An 18,317-nucleotide genomic window follows, 5' to 3' on the forward strand; every position below is an offset into this window, starting at 1 on the left:
TCCCAGCAGAGGCAGGTGGTTCTCTGAGTTTGAAGCCAATTTGGTCTACAGAGGAAGTTCCAGGACAGCCTGGGCTACACAGAAAAACCCTGATTCAAGACAAAACAAATTCAAACTGGATAACCTGCACCATCCTTGTTTGGCCTCTGCTAGCAAAAATTAGAGCCAGGCAGTATGAAGATGTGTGGGTTCCTGTACTTACCGGAAAGTTCTTGTTATCTATAAAGGAGGCTAATAAAACTGAAGGCTGGGTCATGGTGTAAATAGTCCAGCTACTGGAGAGGCTGAGGAGGAAGGGTAACAAATTCAGGGGCAGCCTAGGCAATTTAGATCTTCAACATTCAAAAGAGTGGGGATGTAGTTCTGCTATAGAACTCCTGCATACCATGTGCAAAAGGCCTTGGGTTTAATCCTCGGTGCTGGATGAAAGAAAAAAAATGGTGAGGGTTAAGTGAGAAGTCATAAAACACTTAAGCCTTTATAGAAGAAACTCCAGAATCTTCCTGGTTTTCTTTGCCACACTGACCAGGAATCCATTTCACTGGGAAGAGTTTATATCATTTTTTCGGAAGACAATACCAAAGGTGAGAGGGTCAGTACAGGTTTGATAAAAACCTATCAAACTTTCATAGTCACAAGTTTGACTTCCCCTAAATGGTACCCGGAAGCCTCTTCCAGCAGACTTCCAACCAAAAGGTATTTATACCAATAAAAGTGATTGAAATTGAAACGTTTGGTACAGCGTCCATTATTAAAACGCTGCTCAAGAATGTGCCCCTAGTGGTACAGCTATGGTAAGTCCCACATTCATACAGGTGTTCTTACTCTGGCGCTGACGCTGCCAGGGTAGGATCATGTTACATCGGCCTGTGGCTTCTCAGCTGAGACAGCATGGGCTGCAGGCTGTTGCACCGATGCGTCGTCTCAGGAAAGCACAGCCAGCCCGAGATGTACGCACGCTTCCCCGGAGCCTGCCAAGGTTCACGCCTTTCAGCCCAACAGTTCAAAAAGTCCCCGTCTTAAAGCTTCCGCTTCTGGCTCCACCCCTACCGTTTCGCGTTGAAGAATTTTGTCCCCCACGCCGAGCTGTTGCTCCGCCCTCGCCGCTGCCATGGCGGCAGCTCCGCCACTCACCAAAGCTGAGTATCTGAAGCGTTACTTGTCTGGGACCGATGGTGGCTTGGAAGGAGGTCCCGAGGCCGGTCGCAAGCGGCGCAAAAAACGGCCGAAGCCTGGAGGCGCTGGCGGCAAGGGGTGAGTGGACCGGTGGGGTGTCGCGCTGCCCGGTGGCGCCCTCGGCCGCAGCTCTTCCTCGTCCTGGCCCGCGCGGTGCTGCCGACCCCGGCCCGAGCTCAGGCCCCGCTCCACTGCCCCGGGGCGGGCTTGTAGCTGCCACTGGCAGCCCAGACCTCAGCCTCTGAGCAGCGCCTTCCTTGTGTTAAAGGCAGCTAGAACTTAACTCACTCTCTCCCCGCGTTTGTAGCTTACGTCGTTCTAGGTACAGATTGAAAGTCGTGTCCAAGAATATCAAAGCTGATTCAAACCTTTTTCTTTCTCATTTTATTTCTCTCTTTCTCCCTTCCCTTCTCATTCTTTCCTTCTTTCTCCCTTCCCTCTTCTTTCTTTATTTCTTTCTTTCATTCAAGATCCAAAAATCTCTTTCTGAGGGTTCCAAAGTGCCAGGAACTGATCTGGAATCAAAGACCCATATCCTATTACTCACATCTACTACTAACAGTAACAACTAAAATGGGAACAGTTCACATCATGTGCCTGGCCTCTTTCTAAAAAAATTGACCATATAGCTTTCAGAACATTGTAATGGAGCAGACAATTATATTAAATACTATACTTCCAGACTGCAAAGAGATGTGCTGAGACAGAGTTCAGATGAAATGTCCATTAGTAACTTGGCCACTGGAATGTGGAAAGGTTGGGTTAGGAGATCCAACATCAACCTACAGAACTAAAGGAAAAGTCTGTATTTGTAGACTTTAGAGCAGCAGCCCTAAGTTTAGCAGCTTACTAAAGGTGCTATTTTGGATAGAAAGTTGAAACTCTGGGGGCTAATTCCATTCTCACACTCCACTCTCAGGTCTACTAAATGCTTATCAGCTTAAAGAGAGTACTAGATAGGATACAAAGTGTGGCTCACCCTCTCTGTGGTGCAGTATCATGGTCTGACAGTATTATTACCGTATGGTCCATTGAACTGGGTCGAATTAGTCCCTCATTTCCACACTTATCTTCATTAGAGCTTGAGCATGACCTCATTTATAGATGGAATCTTCGTGGTGTTACCAGTTAAGATGAGCCTATCATTCAGTGAAGGTGGTGCTGAATTCAGTGTGGCTGATGTCCCTGGAAGAAGGGGCAATGCCATGCAGGGGGAAAGTTTAAGCTTTGGAGCAATACTGATTAGAATTAGAATCCTAGCTGTGCTACTTATAGCCTGAGTGGTCCATTGCAAGAGATGCTCATCTCTCTGAGCCTGAAGTCCCAGCCCTTACAGTGATCTTGCACCTTACTACTTGTCTGAAATGGTTGTTGTGATTAAAGCAGTGTCATGTGTTCCTGGCATTTCAAATAACCTCCTTGCAGTTCATCTGTGCGGCACACATTTATTGGACTGCCACCACCTTACAGTAATTGGGGCACTGGTTCCTGAAGCTCTTTCACAAAATGATACACTATTTTCATGTCAACTATTCACACCCTCTTTAAATCATCCTTAGATTACTTAAAAGCCCACTACAGCTTAGGTAGTATGCCAGTAGTTACATTATATAGGCCATTGTAACTAAAGAAAGTCTACCTATTTAATACATTGGCTATTCCTTTTCCCCTGGTTGAGTTTGCACTTGTGAAGTCCATGGGTGTGGAGGGCTGAATACCTCCTGTGACAGTTGTGTTGAAGAGGCCTTGATGAACAAAAAATGTATTAGTCAGCGGGATATGGTGGTAAAAGTCTATAATCCCAGCACAGGGGAGGCTGGGCTGGAGAATAGAGAGCTGAAAGCTAGCTATAGGGAACAACAACAAGAACAAGGGAATAAATAAGAGAATGCCTTAGCCCTTGGCTGTTGGAACTTAGAATTTAATGAGTATATGGGCTGATAAATACAAATGAAAGCATTCTAAGAGTGTGTAGAGGTATTTCTACTCTGGGAGTAGGAGACAGTGAGCAAGAAAGATAGGTCCAAGGAAGTTATTCAAAACCAGGGCCCAAAGAAAATAAGATTCGTGATTAACAGTGAGAAGAGTAGGTCTGGCAGAAGGAAGGGGGTGCCTTTGTAAAAACTGATATTACCAAAGGCGGACAGTGACGGAGTGAATTGACAGCACACAAACACTGAGCCATACCTTTAAGTTTAAAAGCCAGTAGGGGGCAGTGACATTTCTCTGCACTTGACAAGCCTGACAACCTGAATTCCATCCCTTGAACCCACATAGCGGAGGGAGAGAGCTGACTCCTGCAAGTTGTCCTCTGGCCTCCATATGCACATGCTGTATCACATATATACACCATCACTGTCACACACACACACGCGCACACACTCTAAATGTCAAAGAACAACAGGTAGGGAGCTGGAGAGATGGCTCAGAGTACAGACTACTCTTCCAGAGGTCCTGAGTTCAATCCCCAGCAACTACATGGTAGCTCACAACCATCTGTAAAGAACAACAGGTAAATGTAGGTAGGCCCGTGTCACAGCATGACTTCCTTTTTGAGTTTTTATTGTTCTCATCTAGAATGCGGATTGTTGATGATGATGTGGGCTGGGCGGCTATCTCTACTGCTAAGCTGGAAAAGGAGGAGGAAGAGGATGGAGATTTGCCTGTGGTATGTATCTCGTGGAGACTTTTGTTAGGACTTTGAAATGATCCAGGCTTCTCAGACTTGACACTGAGCAAGGGGAGAGGTGACCCTCAGAGAGCTGTGTGGCACTGTTTCCTTCATGGTGCTTATACAGACAGACAGTCCCAACTTAATGTGGTGGGTTTTTTTTTTTTTTTTTTTTTTTTTGGTTTGTTTTGATTTGGTTTGGTTTTGGTTTTTGGTTTTTGGTTTTTCGAGACAGGGTTTCTCTGTGTAGCCCTGGCTATCCTGGAACTCACTCTGTAGACCAGGCTGGCCTTGAACTCAGAAATCTACCTGCCTCTGCCTCCCAAGTGCTGGGATTAAAGGTGTGTGCCACCACCCCTGGCTCCAACTTAATGTTTTGACTGTGCAGTGGTGTGGACATGATACATTTTCAGCAGAAAATGGTTTTGAATTTTGATCTTCGGGCTAGCACTGTTTGGTATGATAGTCTCATGATGGACAGTAGACGTCAGTCATGCAATCACAAGGAGAAGCAGGCAGTTCTCTGCCTGTAAGCTATGGCTCTGGGTTCTTGAGACAAGTGCTCCTTGGCTGGGTCCTGTGGGTTTCCTCGCTGTAGTGCCCCTACTCCTGCAGGTGGCTGAGTTTGTGGATGAGCGTCCAGAAGAGGTAAAGCAGATGGAGGCCTTCCGCTCCAGTGCCAAGTGGAAGCTTCTGGGAGGTGAGTGTCAGCAGTGACACAACTGCACATCTCACTTCCTGGATGGGTTCCTTCTGCTTCCCTGCCTTAGAGGAATGCTTGCTTTGTTTTATGTCAGTGATGATGAAAAACATGGTGGGACAAAGATGTCAGGACTTTAGAAGAAAGGCATGGAACATTAGAGGCTGACTTGTCAGAGCCCGGAGACCAGCCTTTCCACGGTTCTAGAATGAAACAGCTCCCGTGGTCAGGGCCAGAGTTTTGTCTTTCACTTTGTGACTATTTCTCTGTTTTCCTGACTTTCCATAAACAAGGCTCTCCCATCTCCTCCTCCATCCCCTGTGTCTTCCTTTCCTTCCTTTCTTTTTTTTAAACCTTTGAGACGGTCTCAGTCTATAGTCTAGGTCACTGTGATTGAATCTTACTTCTTGAGATCTATTTAACTATAGAATATTCCTGGTGCTTGCTCTTTTCTTATATATAGGTGACAAAAGAATTGTCTCCTAAGTGGGGTTTGTTACCCTCTGTGCCATTAGGCCAGAGCACATTGTGGGACTCTTACTGTTTGCTCTTGTGTTTAGGCCATGGTGAAGATGGACATTTTCATCACGATGACCAAGATTCATCTCCTCCTAGGAGGGTCCGTCATGACACCCCAGACCCATCTCCTCCCAGAAAGGCCCGTCATGACACCCCAGAGCCATCTCCTCCCAGGAGAGTTCGTCATGATACCCCGGATCTCTCTCCCCCAAGGAGAGTCCGTCATGACACCCCAGACCCATCTTCTCCCAGGAAGGCCCGTCATGACACCCCAGACCCATCTCCTCCCAGGAGAGTTCGTCATGATACCCCGGATCTATCTCCCCCAAGGAGAGTCCGTCATGACACCCCGGATCCATCTCCTCCCAGGAGAGTTCGTCATGACACCCCGGATCTATCTCCCCCAAGGAGAGTCCGTCATGACACCCCGGATCCATCTCCTCCCAGGAGAGTCCGCCATGACTCAGCTGCTTCTCCCCCCAGGAAGTGTCATCGTAATTCTTCAGCCGTATCTCCTAGGAGAGGCCATCATGGTTCCTTAGGTACCTCTTCTCCAAGACAGACCCATAACCACTCCCCTACTGCAGCCCAGCATAGAAGGACTCTTGACTCTTCAGGTGCACAGCATCTCAGGAGGGCCCATCATGAGTCCCCTGATTTGGAACTGCACAAAGCCAAAAGTAGTAAAGCTGCAGAAAGAGCCCCTGGCAAGGCTGCATCCCAGAGTGGGCTAGGACCCTCTCACCCATCACTCTCCACCAACAGCAAGTACGAGCATGACTCTGACCTCTCTCCTCCACGGAAACGGCAAGCAAAGGCTCATTTTGGAGCTAAGAAACAGCTTGATTCTAAAGGTGAGCATAAGGCTATGCATAAGAGGACCTTCTTCCTGGGGAGTGTAAGAACGAGTTTCTTTTGGAAAGTTTTGAAAGAAGAGAGACTAGACTTAGGGGAGTTGAAAAATAAAAGGGTTGGGGGAAAGTTTCATGTCCTTTTGCTCACTCGCCCTCCCCATAAAACGGCAAAGATGGGGTGGGCTCAGAGGCTCAGAGGTAAAGCATTGCCTTCACCACTGCAGTAAACGGAGAAAATCGACTCCTGAAAGTTGTCCTCTGACCTCCGCATGTACATGCCTACGATCAGGTACACACATGCACACATACAGTAATAATAAACACAAATACACTGATGTACAGAAATGTATAGACACAGCAGGGTCACAAAATTGTGTCATTTAGACAACGTTATTGCTAGTGTTGTAGCCGGTGTCCTTAGGTGGTTTGGGCACGCATGTTGGGCGTAGTTGGGCCTGAGTGTGCAGAACATACTTGTTGCCTGTGGATTCTTGCCTGCTCGCTCCACTTACCAGTCTTCCCTGAGTTTGCCCTGAGGATATTTGACAATCGTCATGTACATACACTGATGGCACAACTGGGATTGCTGCTTTTTTTCTTTTTTTTTAAGAGTTGTTTATTTAATATATATTAGTGCACTATTGCTCTCTTCAGACACACCAGAAGGGGGCATGAGATCCCATTACAGATGGTTGTGAGCCACCATGTGGTTGCTGGGAATTGAACTCAGGACCTCTGGAAGAACAGTCAGTGCTCTTAACTGCTGAGCCATCTCTCTAGCCCTTTATTATTTCTTATCTTAGATCTCCTGGGGATTTAACTGATAGGTTCCTAGAAAACTATGGAGTTATTTACTAGGTCAGAATGTGTGGCTGTTGCTACTACCTAGTACCTGCTATATAGTGGCTTTTCAGGAGGTGACCGGTGACACTGCCATCTAGAACAAGCCCCTGCAGAAAAGGTTTTTTTACTTCATCATTTGTTTTAGCTATAGTTTTAATCTTAAAATGAAATTACTTTGTTATTCTTGATTCTGGGGAGATCAGCATATAGTCCAGGTCTTCAGTCTGCCACACTGCAGGGGCCAACTCATTTCTGATGCCAGTTCTGAAGAGGGTGGCAGTGAGAGATGGCAGTATAGCCTGTGTCTGAGATCTCATACACTTTTCAAAGTCACCAGACACTGGAGGCCAGGAAACCAAGCCCCCGCCTTTGTTCTTCTCTGTGTCACTTGTGCCTGTGTTTTGGTTAGTCATGTTATTTCATAGGATGACTAAAAAGACACTGTGCCCAGCTTGGTAAGTTCTTTTAAGCAATCTCCTAAGGAGTTAATGGTCCTTCCCTTCTCTCTCGTGCTGAGGACCAAACCCAGGTCTGACATCCCAGGCAGGCATTTTACTGCTGAACCATACCCATCCTTGATTCATTCTTTAATCCCTAGATTCTCTTAGACACAGGAGATTTCATAGACGCGTTTGTTCTTTTCTACTTAGGTATCTACCAAAAAGCCTCTGATTCAGATCTTTCTCCTCCACGGAAAAAAAAAAATTCGGGGCACCAGGATTCTGATTCAGATCTGTCACCACCACGGAACAGAGCAAGGCGCCAGAGCTCTGACTCCGACCTCTCTCCACCCCGGAGAAGACAGAGGACCAAATCTTCCGATTCTGACCTCTCCCCACCTCGAAGGAGTCCCCGTCCTGGCAAGAAGGTAGGTTTCCAGGAGTTGTGTCTTTCTTTATTGGGGAGACTCCTCCCTTCTGGCCTTACAGGCACCGCAGAGGCTCCAGCAGAGAATGAGAAAGTGGTACAGGAAATTGGAGTTAGAAGCATTTCTGGAACTTTCTCTGACGGTGACCTGGGTGGAACTCGTCTTAGCTGGGCTTGAGTGAAGCTTGGGAACCAGAATGTTGAGTTTGAAGGCTGTGCTACTGCACCCAAGTGGTGCTCAGAATGTTGTAGACTTTGGACTGTTGTGCATTTCTGGTTTTGGATCAGGAGTGCCCAGCTGCCTCTCAGAGCCTTGTAATGCCACCAGTCTCATCTCAGTGTCTTGTCTTTGTTGTTTTGAGTGTATTCCAAGGCTGGCCTTGAACTTCTGACTCATCTGCCTCTTCCCACCTGTTGATATACAAGCTGGCACCACCTGTTTTCCTAACAGTAAATTGAGGCTTACAGATTATAAAGTGCAGTTAGAAGTGCAGAACCCTGTGAAACCAATAATAGCTTTAAATTCTACTTCTGCTACTTAGTATCTGTGAGATTGGACGAGAAACTATATTCCTCTAAATGTCAGCTTTTTGCTTTTTAAAATGTGCATAAGTGAGTTCAAAGCCAGCCTGTGCTGTAGGGGACTCTATCTTTTTTTTTTTTTTTAAAGAAAAGTCATGCAAATTCTTACTCCCTTCTATGTGCCCCATGTTTGTGTTTCTGTTTATTTTAAAATTTGATACCATAAAGTGTTCTGTGAGATTAGATATTTCCCACTCTATGTTGTGAGCCCTGTTTGTGGTCAATACTGAGAATTTAAAACTAGAGGTTTTGGTTTGGTTATAGCTGACAGTCAGGCACTGGAGCAGCTATCTGTCTCCTGGCAAAATGGTGTTGCTGTTGCCTCTCCTCTTGCACAGGCTGCACACGTGTATTCCTCTTGCACAGGCTGCACACGTGTATTCCTCTTGCACAGGCTGCACACGTGTATTCCTCTTGCACAGGCTGCACACGTGTATTCCTCTTGCACAGGCTGCACACGTGTATTCCTCTTGAACAGGCTGCACACGTGTATTCCTTTTGCACAGGCTGCACACATGTATTCCTTTTCTCTTGCACAGGCTGCACACGTGTATTCCTCTTGCACAGGCTGCACACATGTATTCCTTTTCTCTTGCACAGGCTGCACACGTGTATTCCTCTTGCACAGGCTGCACACGTGTATTCCTTTTCTCTTGCACAGGCTGCACACGTGTATTCCTCTTGCACAGGCTGCACACGTGTATTCCTTTTCTCTTGCACAGGCTGCACACGTGTATTCCTTTTCTATTGCACAGGCTGCACACATGTATTCCGGAGCAAAAACTGGGTTGGTCACTGATGTTCAGCAGGAGCACCAGGAACTCAAGAAACAGGACCAGGACACCACAGACCTCGGAGGTACAAATGTGAGCTTGCAGGGGCCACTGACGGTCCTGTAGCTCTCTTTTCTGTTGTTCATGTGGCTTGTATTTGCTATGGGAAACTTCCTTGCTTTTACGTAGCTTACCTCAGTAGTGCAAGCACTCATTTCCTCCCAGCATGTGAAAGATGCTGGTAGGAGCCACTGTGGTCTGTCTGCAGAGGTCTTTCAGCAAAAGATCCCAAGCGTTGGTTTCTAGTGCTAGAATGTGATTGACTGTGATGCCTGTATCTTTAAAATGTGGTTTTTCCTTCATAGCTCAGTTTGAATTCACTGAAACTGTATTTCGGGACAAGTCTGGTCGGAAGAGGAATTTGAAGCTGGAACGCTTGGAACAGAGGAGAAAAGCAGAGAAAGACTCAGAGCGAGATGAGCTATATGCCCAGTGGGGGAAAGGGTAAGGGCGCCCCTGAGCACAAAGCTAGACTGCAAGACCTGAGCCAGCCACTGCCTTGCATTTCTGGGAGCTGATAGGGGGCGAACGAGCCTCAGGTGCACAGTCTCTTGAGATGGTTGGTTCAAGCTACCTGTTGGGATTCTGGGGCTGCTACAAAGAGGGAGTCCTCCAGGGCAGCGCTGTGGGCTCTCAGTGTAGGAGAGAATTCTCAACCAGGATGCTTCTTTTTGCCCAGGCTTGCCCAGAGCCGGCAGCAGCAACAGAATGTAGAAGATGCAATGAAGGAGATGCAGAAGCCTCTGGCCCGCTACATAGATGATGAAGACCTGGATCGGATGCTGAGAGAACAAGAAAGAGAAGGGGATCCGATGGCCAACTTTATTAAGAAGAATAAGGCTAAGGAGAACAAGAACAAGAACGGTGAGACTCGGGGCTGCTGGAGCTGGAGGTGGCTGAGAGTTGTCAGAGGGCTGCCCACTACTGCAATGCCCTTGTGTTTGGAAGTTTGAATCAAAATCAGAGGAACCTCCATGAAGAATTTTCTCCCATAGCCATCTAGCTCTGAATTAACTTGTGTCAGTAGCTAATTTCTTTTTTCTCATTCCTGTCTTTAGTGAAGCCTCGCTACAGTGGTCCTGCTCCTCCTCCCAATAGATTCAACATTTGGCCTGGGTATCGCTGGGATGGAGTGGACAGGTGGGTCTATTTCCTATATTTTTGTTTTCTCTTCTGCCTGACCTTGACCTTTTCTGGTTTTCTTTTCCTTTTTTTTTTTTTTCTTTTTCTTTTTTATATTTATTTTTTTCCTTCTTTTTGAGACAGAGTCTCACTTCCTAGCTAGGCTGACTCCAACTCATGTACTACCTCCTAGGTCATGGGGATAGAGCCTGGGAGCCACAGTAGGCTTCGTCCAGAGTCTAAGGTCCCTCCACCCTTGCTCTCACTCTGCAGTCACAGGGAGTAGCAAGCAACTCTCGGTGCTTCAGCTCCTGAGCTCGGTGCTTCAAGGCTTGGGTTTCTCCCATCTCCTTCCCATAAACAGAAAAGCTCAGGATGAGTGACGGACAAGTCCCACTTTGTTTGCCACACTGCTCATGCTCAGTGTTCTAAGGGTTAAGAGGGTGGACGAGGGCTGTGGTCTAAGGGTTAGAGGGTGGACGAGGGCTGTGGTCTTGAGCCTTTTCTGTGTTGTGGGTTTTTTTGTGTGTTTTTTTAGGGGGGAGGGTTGTTTGTTTGTTATTTTGAGACAGGGTTTCTCTGTATAGCCCTGGCTGTCCTGAAACTCACTCTGTACACCAGGCTGGCCTTGAACTCAGAAATCCGCCTGCCTCTGCCTCTGCCAGTACTTGGGATTAAAGGCGTTCGCCACCACTGCCCGGCTTTTGTGTTGGTTTTTTAAAAGATGTATTTATTATTATAAATAAGTAAGCGCCAGAAGAGGGCATCAGATCTCATTAAGGGTGGTTGTGAGCCACCATGTGGTTGCTGCGATTCGAACTTAGGACCTTTGGTAGAGCAGTCAGTGCTCTTACCTGCTGAGCCATCTCTCCAGCCCCTGTGTTATGTCTTTAACATGTCATGTTTGAACATTTAATTCTCTGTAATCCTGGGAGGGAGCCCCGGGTAATGTTCCAGTCTTGTCCCCTCATCTGGTTACTGGCCAGCGTCTCAGAGTGTACTTGGGCTTCCTGACTGATGGGATGGCTTCTGCCAGTTGTTGCAGATCCCATCTCCCTTTGTCCACATGGAACATGAGCTTGTAGTGTGAGGGTTCTCTGAGGTTTCAATCTCAGGACCCTTTTATACTCTGTGTTACTGAGATGGCTCTGTGGGCAAAGGGGCTTGCTGCTAAGACTAATGATGTGAGTTCAAGTCTTGATACCCATATGGTAGGAGAGAACTGCCTCTTGCAAATTGTTCTCTGACCTCCACACACTCATTTAAATGTGTGTGTGTGTGTGTGTACAAATAGAATTGTAAACAAATAGAATTTTTAAAGAAGCTTTTGTTTATGTTATTATATATTTATAGTTACTATATTAAAAATTAAAAGAGCATTTATTCACTATATAGAATAAACCATTATATACTAATATAATTACCACTATTTTTAATGAAAACTAATTATTAAAAAACAAATAATTTTAGTTGCAAATAACATTAATGACTAGACTAATAGTAGACAGCTGGGTTCTGAATTTGTCTATTGTGAAGTGTTGAGCTGAAATGTAGGAGAGAACCCAGCCTGCCATGTCACCAGCAGAAGAGGAAGGTGTGGCACACAGAAAAGCTGTCTCCTTCAAGGCTGTTGTGTGGTCTGTAGATATGGAGAGAACTATTGATACTTTTGCATTACAATTTATAATCTTTGTGGTTTTTTTTCCTTTGAGACAGGGTCTCTCTAGTAGTCCTGGCTCACCTGGAACTCCCTATATAGACAGGCTGGCCTTGGACTCAGATCTACCTACCAAGTTCTGGGATTAAAGACATGTGCCGCCTGCCTGCACAATTCATGATCTTTTTCTTCCTCTTTATTTTTTATGTCTGGGTGTTTTGCCTACATGTAAGTCTGTGCAGGAAGTAATCTTGGCAGCCAGAAGGGGTTGTCAGATCCCTTGAGACTGGAATTACAGATAGGTGCTAGGGATTGAACCCAGGTCCTCTGGAAGAGCAGCTCCTGAGCCATCTTTACAGTCATGGTCTTTATTATACTTTACATCTTTTACCAGTGCACACTATGAATCATATGTTGGTCATTTGTAACTTGCAGGTTGGCTGAGAAAATTTTACACACCTTCCAAATGCTGACCTTTTTATTATACACCATCAGAAAATCACTTGAGTGGTAGATTGAGAAAGTTCTCTGAAATACACGTAGAATATTTTCCCATTCTTTTGATTCTCCCTAGTGACTGATGCCCTTACTATACATTCAGCAATTACTTGGGATGATGGTGCTTTATAAAACTCTGTTAGGCTAAGGTGGCTTGAGAGTTTACAGAACTGTCCTGATACCTCAGTTGTTTTCTGTCAGTTGCTGTTATGTTTCAGCTGCGTTGAGTCCAGAATTCCCATTTGATGGCTTGCATGTCTCCACTGAGATTTCCCATCTGCTCACCCATTTAGAGACTGTTTTCTCATTTTGGAAAATATTTATAAATGGTGTTTTGAAGTTTTGTCTGCTGATTGCAACATTCTGCTCACTACAGACTTGCTTTTTGTTAATAACCTGTCCCCTGCCTCCCCTCTCTTTTGGGGACGGACAGGGTCTCACTCTGTAGGCCAGTCTGGTTTAGAGCTGGCTATGTAGCCCAAACTGATCTTGAACTCAGACCTTCCTACCATAGCTTCCTGACTGTTGAGATTATGTGTGAGTGACACCGTAACTGGTTAACTTTTTTTGAGTACATGTTATTTTCCATTTCCAGTTGGCTTATTTGTTAGGCCTTTTATTTATGAGGGATACATACTGGAGCTTTGGCTCCTGCTGCATTTCTCTGCTGATTTTTGTCTGGAGTTCTACTCTACACTGAGCCCGTCTCCCTTGCAGTGGGCAGCAGTTAACATCTTGGCTCAGGTCTTGCCTCTGGCTGCTGCACTCTGACAGGGCTGCTACTGGTCCTCTGCACATACATAGTGAGTCACCGAAGCTTGGTGTGACCTTTGCTGTAGATAACCAGGGTTTATCCCCTTTGCATGTCTCTCTTCCAGGACTTCTCCTTAATTTTGTAGCCACTCTTCCCACTGCCACTAATACCTCAAGCCAGTCAGCCTGTGGTTCTGCCTGTGGCCTACTTGAGCTGTTTGGACCGAGAACGTACCCTCTGGCCAACCCCCTCCTATTGGAATGTTTCTTTCTGTTTTAGTGCTCACCCATGCCTTAAACCACTATTTATTTTGTTCAGGTTTTATAATTGCTATTCGAGTGTCAGAATCCACTTTCCACTTACGCCAGCCTAAGGCATTGTCTTCTGTCCTTCAGGCTGCTTCTAGAATCTGACTCCAGTTCTTCCTGAGGTCAAGGAGGGACTGCAGTTGCAGGCTGGCTGGCTGCTGTGCTTGTTGGTCACCCTGCAGAATCTTTGGCAGGAGGGTTTCCCTGAACTTGCACTTGCTCCATAGCTGCAGGTAGATCTTGTCATAGCCGTGCCTGCTGCTCCGTGCCTGCTGTGCTCTTCATTTCTTTGGCTGTCTTTGGAGCCCCAAATACACACATTTCTTGTGTGTGTGTGTGTGTGTGTGTGTGTGTGTGTGTGTGTGCGCGCGCGTGCGTGCAATGTTTTGTCTCAAAGGAAAATAAATATAAAATAATAAATAGTAAAAAAAGGAAGGGGTGTCATTTTGGAGAGAGAAAAGGGTGGGGGTAAGGGGAAGGAATTTGAAGTTTGTGGTGGTCCACTCACTATGTACTTGAACCTCATCCAGAATTGGCTTCCATAATGACCTGTTCTTGTTCTCGGTCCTGTCTTGGCCCCTGTGAGTGTCCTTTTTCTGTTAACCTTCAGTGGTCTTCAGTTCTCCTTCTGGAACCCCTCCCTGCTCCTTCCGGTTGCCTCTTTTCCGAGCCAGGCCTTCAGCCACTGTCTGTGTGTGGGTCCAGATATGTCGTCAATCCTATCCTCTGCCCTTGTGCTCTTGACGTGCCTCAGGCGCAGTCACACATGCAGAGCATACCCGCCTGCAGGGTGGCATCTTCACTCATCTGCTCACTCAGGTTACGGACCCTGGCTGTGACTAGTCAGTTACCCAGTCCTACTGCTCTTTCCTCTCGATGGCCCCTGTTGCCATCCCTACCTGGCATCACTGCCTTCATCTGTTGTCAGGCCGCTGTGCTAGCTTTCTTACTGCACATCTCTAGAGATGTCTCTGAAATGCAGTTTTAAGTCCATCTTTCCTGGATGAAATTTGTATTTGTTTGTTTTTACAGTTTGTCTAAGCTCACAGGGATTTGCCCTCTACCTGTCTTTCCAGTGTTGACTTGTGGCTATACCATTTGTCACACTCTAGGCTCTGCCCATGCCAGTGACCCCCCCCCCCCCCACACACACACACACAAACCTGTCACCCCTTGCGCAGACCAGGGCTCTTGTTTCTGTGCCTGCGGGTTTGCTGCTGCTTTCAGGCACAGCTTGGGGCCACTCCCACAAAGGCCCTTGCTTAGTCCTTCATCTGATATTTTCCCACCTCCACTTCTGTTTCTTTGATATCCCACACATGTTTCTAACAGTTTTTCCTTTTATTTTTTATTTTTTTTTAATTTAACTTTTCCATTTTGTTTGTTTTTATGGGTGTTTTAGCTTTGTGTCTGTGCACCACCCTCAGGGCAGCAGTAGCTTTGAATTCTCTGTGACTAGAGTTACAGATGGTAGTGAGCTGACATACGGGCTTTCTAGAGGAACCCCAGTGTTCTTAACTGCTGAGCCATCTCTTCGGTTGAAGTTGTGTGTCTGTGTGTCAGTGTCTGTAATCCAGAAGAGGGTCTTGGGTCCCCTGGCGCTAGAGTTTAAGGTGACTGTGAGCCTATCCACTGGTACCGGGGAGTCACAGTTTGGTTTTGCAAGAGCAACAAATGCTTTTAACACCTGAGCCACTTTTTCAGCTCTGGCTTTTGCTTTTTAGTTATCGTTTAAATGTCTGCGTCGCTTGTCGGAGTTCGTCAGGACAGGGATTGTGTAGTTCATTTTCCTGCCCGGATTCTTCCATAGCACCCGATGGCCAGTGAGGGCTCAGTACTTAGGTAACCAATGGTTAAATTGTGCCTGTGGCTATCGGCCACAGTGAGTTGTGCTTTGGTTTTGCACCGTGTGTTGAGCTCATAGCCTGGTAGGGGCTCTGCCTCTACCACTGAGTTACATCCCTTCAGTTTACTACTTATTTTGAGGCAAAGCTTCATGAAGTTGTCCAGGTTAACCATGAACTTAACTCCGTAGCCCATGCAGGCCAGGCCGAGCTGTGTTGAATCTTTGTAGAGAATAATAAAGGTTTGAAATAGTTGTCTAAGAGTCTGATAGTTGTCCGTAAGTCTGAACTGGGACTGAGAAGAGGGTTAATTTGTGTGTTTTGTTGCTTTGACTTTTTAGCATATGGTTTAAATATTTTCCTATAAATAGCTTTCCTTTCTTTTTGTTTGTTTGTTTGAGACAGGGTTTCTCTGTGTAGCTCTGGCAGTTCTGGAACTCTCTATAGTCCAGGCTGGCCTCTGCCTGCCTCTGCCTCCTGATTGCTGGAGTCAAAGATATGTGCCACCACCACCTGGCTTCCTTCCTTTTAAAGTAAACAATGAGAGTTTTGGCTGACTAGAATTTCTCTTTTGATTGCAGATCCAATGGCTTTGAACAGAAGCGCTTTGCCAGGCTCGCCAGCAAGAAGGCTGTGGAGGAGCTTGCCTACAAGTGGAGTGTAGAGGACATGTGACCACCCCACCCCCAGGCCATGTGACCCCCTGAGGCCATGTGATGCTGTGGTACTGGTAGCGCCACCTCACATCCAGCTCTAAAGGAGTCCTGCTAAGAGACACAGACCAGCAAGTTGCTGTCAGCCTGACCTTTGGACAGGCACCTAACCTTGGCTGTGCCCTCACTGTCTGGCTGGCTTTGGCAGGACACGGTGACTTCTTTATCCCAGGGTTTGTTCTTGGCCAGTGCTTTCCTTTTTCTTAAAAATAAACACATATTTATTTTTTTATAATCATTTCCTAACTGGGTATTCTGCTTGGGAAAGAATTCCAGCTATATGAAATTTCTGGGTGTCTTGGGAGTATTGAGTGATTGCAGTTTTCATTAATTTAACTGTGTGGCTAAAAGTATTCTGTGAAAACAGAATTTGGTGTTAAACCAAGTTCAGGAATATTGGACTGTGTGTGTGATAAGGCAGTGTTATATGATAGTGGGAAAGGTGGCCGCTGAGGCTCAGAAAATTAGGTTATATGGACAAAAATGAAGAAGAACCCCTGCCTCATACCACATCAGCAGTCCTGAAGCAATTAAGGACCCAGGTGAACTGTACAGCGAAGCTAGAGTGTGGCTCAGATGGGGCTCTGGGCTTCTGACCCCAAACAAGTAGTAAAGTCTGGTGGGAGCACATGACGGTTGTACCACAGTGTGAAGACAGCTCACACAGCAAACCTCAACCCGATTGCTCTGGCTGCTGCATAATGCAGGGCTCTCTGTGCAGCAGAGCAGGTCATGTCAGAGTTAAGGATGACTACAGACATCGAGAAGACACTGGCAATGTGTAACAGCGAGGGACTGCAGACATGAAGGATTGACTACCTGACAGAACTCTACAAAGCAGGAAGGAAAAGACAAGTGTGAAAGTAGAAAAATAGAGACAATCAAACCTAGACAGCCAGTGAGCCCATTGCCTCACTCCCGGTTAGCTAAATGCAAAGAGTAACACTTTCTACTCTGCAGCTATCAGTGTGTATCCATAAACAGACTTGGGAGTGGGGCCATTGAGTCCTATGGAAATCTATGTTCTGACTTGTTGAGTAAGCGCCAGGTCTCTTCCCAAGAGTATATGAGAGTTTTGGCTTCCCTGCAACCTTGTCTGTACTTCTGTTCTTACTACAGCTATCTTGGTGGATGGAAGGTGGTAAGTCTGCGATGCTGGTTTCCATAATGGATGGTGGTGTTGAGCATCTTTATAGATCTTCATGTCTGTTAAGGGACTTCACCCATTTTCCATGTATCTATAAGGACCCAGCATATGTATACACACATGTACATCATATGTGTATAAATATATGTATATGCACATTTTTTCTTTTTTTTGTAGACAGGGTCTCACTGTATAGCTCTGGTTGTTCAGAATCTTACTATGTAGAAAACTGGCCTCAGGCTAACGGAAGTACACCTGTGTCTGCCTACTGAGTGCTGGGATTAAAGGTGTGTGTCACCATACTCGGCTTGTACACACTTTCATGTAAAGAATTATCTCTGGAATGGTTGGTAGTATGGCTCAGTGGTAGAGTGTTTGCCTAGGCTTTTGCCATGTGCAAGTCTCAGACTCATTACCGCAAACTAAAGAAACAAAGTAGATTTTGTATTTTGGTAACTGGTCCCTTAACCAGATTGCATGATTTGCAGATATCTTCCTGTGAGTTATTGTTATTGCTGCTACACCCTCTGAGGTAGGTAATTTTCATGGAAGAGGCGTTAACTTGTTACAAAGATCCATGACTCTAATCCTAGTATTTGTGAGGTAGATGGAGAAAGACCAGGGTAATGGGCCAGCCTGGATCGAGGGAGACCTTGTCTCAAATAAAAAACAAACAAACAAACAAAAGAGTAGTGTCCTGGCTATGCCCTTCCGAGGAACCTGTATGAACTAGTTACATGATGAATATCTCTATGTAGGTTGGATAGCAGGAATCAAGAAAGTAATACAGGTACTATTTTCTTTTTACCTATTTATATTATAGGATTTACCTATTTATATTATGCATATGAGTACACTATAGCGTCCTTCAGACACACCAGAAGAGGGCATCAGATCCCATTACAGATGGTTGTGAGCCACCATGTGGTTGCTTGGAATTGAACTCAAGAAGAGTTCAAGATCTCTTGAAGAGCAATCAGTGCTCTTAGCTGCTGAGCTCTCTCCAACCCGCAGGTACTATTTATTGCTAAGGAAGTTGTTAAAGATATGAATTCCTAGGGTGGAATTTTTTTTTTTTAAGTCAGGGGCAGTGAAATGGCCTGACAACCTGAGTTTGTTTCCTGGGATTCACGTGGTGGAAGGAGCCTTCACATACTCACATGTGTACATGTTCACAAACACAAAATTAAAGGTAATTTAAAAAAGAACAGTGAAGACAGAAGCCAGGC

The 18,317-nt window shown here is 45.9% G+C and overlaps 1 protein-coding gene across 1 annotated transcript; it reads left to right on the forward strand.

Annotated features, from left to right (window-relative positions):
- The first annotated feature begins 1,082 nt into the window (after positions 1-1,082).
- Positions 1,083-16,176, forward strand: Bud13 (BUD13 spliceosome associated protein). The gene is made up of 10 exons (XM_021172422.3): positions 1,083-1,254; positions 3,754-3,844; positions 4,463-4,547; positions 5,108-5,920; positions 7,414-7,631; positions 8,968-9,070; positions 9,351-9,489; positions 9,725-9,909; positions 10,104-10,185; positions 15,810-16,176. The coding sequence occupies exons 1-10, from the start codon at positions 1,112-1,114 to the stop codon at positions 15,901-15,903; spliced, it is 1,953 nt and encodes a 650-aa protein (XP_021028081.1). The 5' UTR covers positions 1,083-1,111; the 3' UTR covers positions 15,904-16,176.
- The last annotated feature ends 2,141 nt before the right edge of the window (positions 16,177-18,317 follow it).

The sequence above is a fragment of the Mus caroli genome, unplaced genomic scaffold, assembly GCF_978045245.1.
Source record: "Mus caroli unplaced genomic scaffold, Mus_caroli_1 scaffold_11, whole genome shotgun sequence".
NCBI lineage: Eukaryota > Metazoa > Chordata > Mammalia > Rodentia > Muridae > Mus > Mus caroli.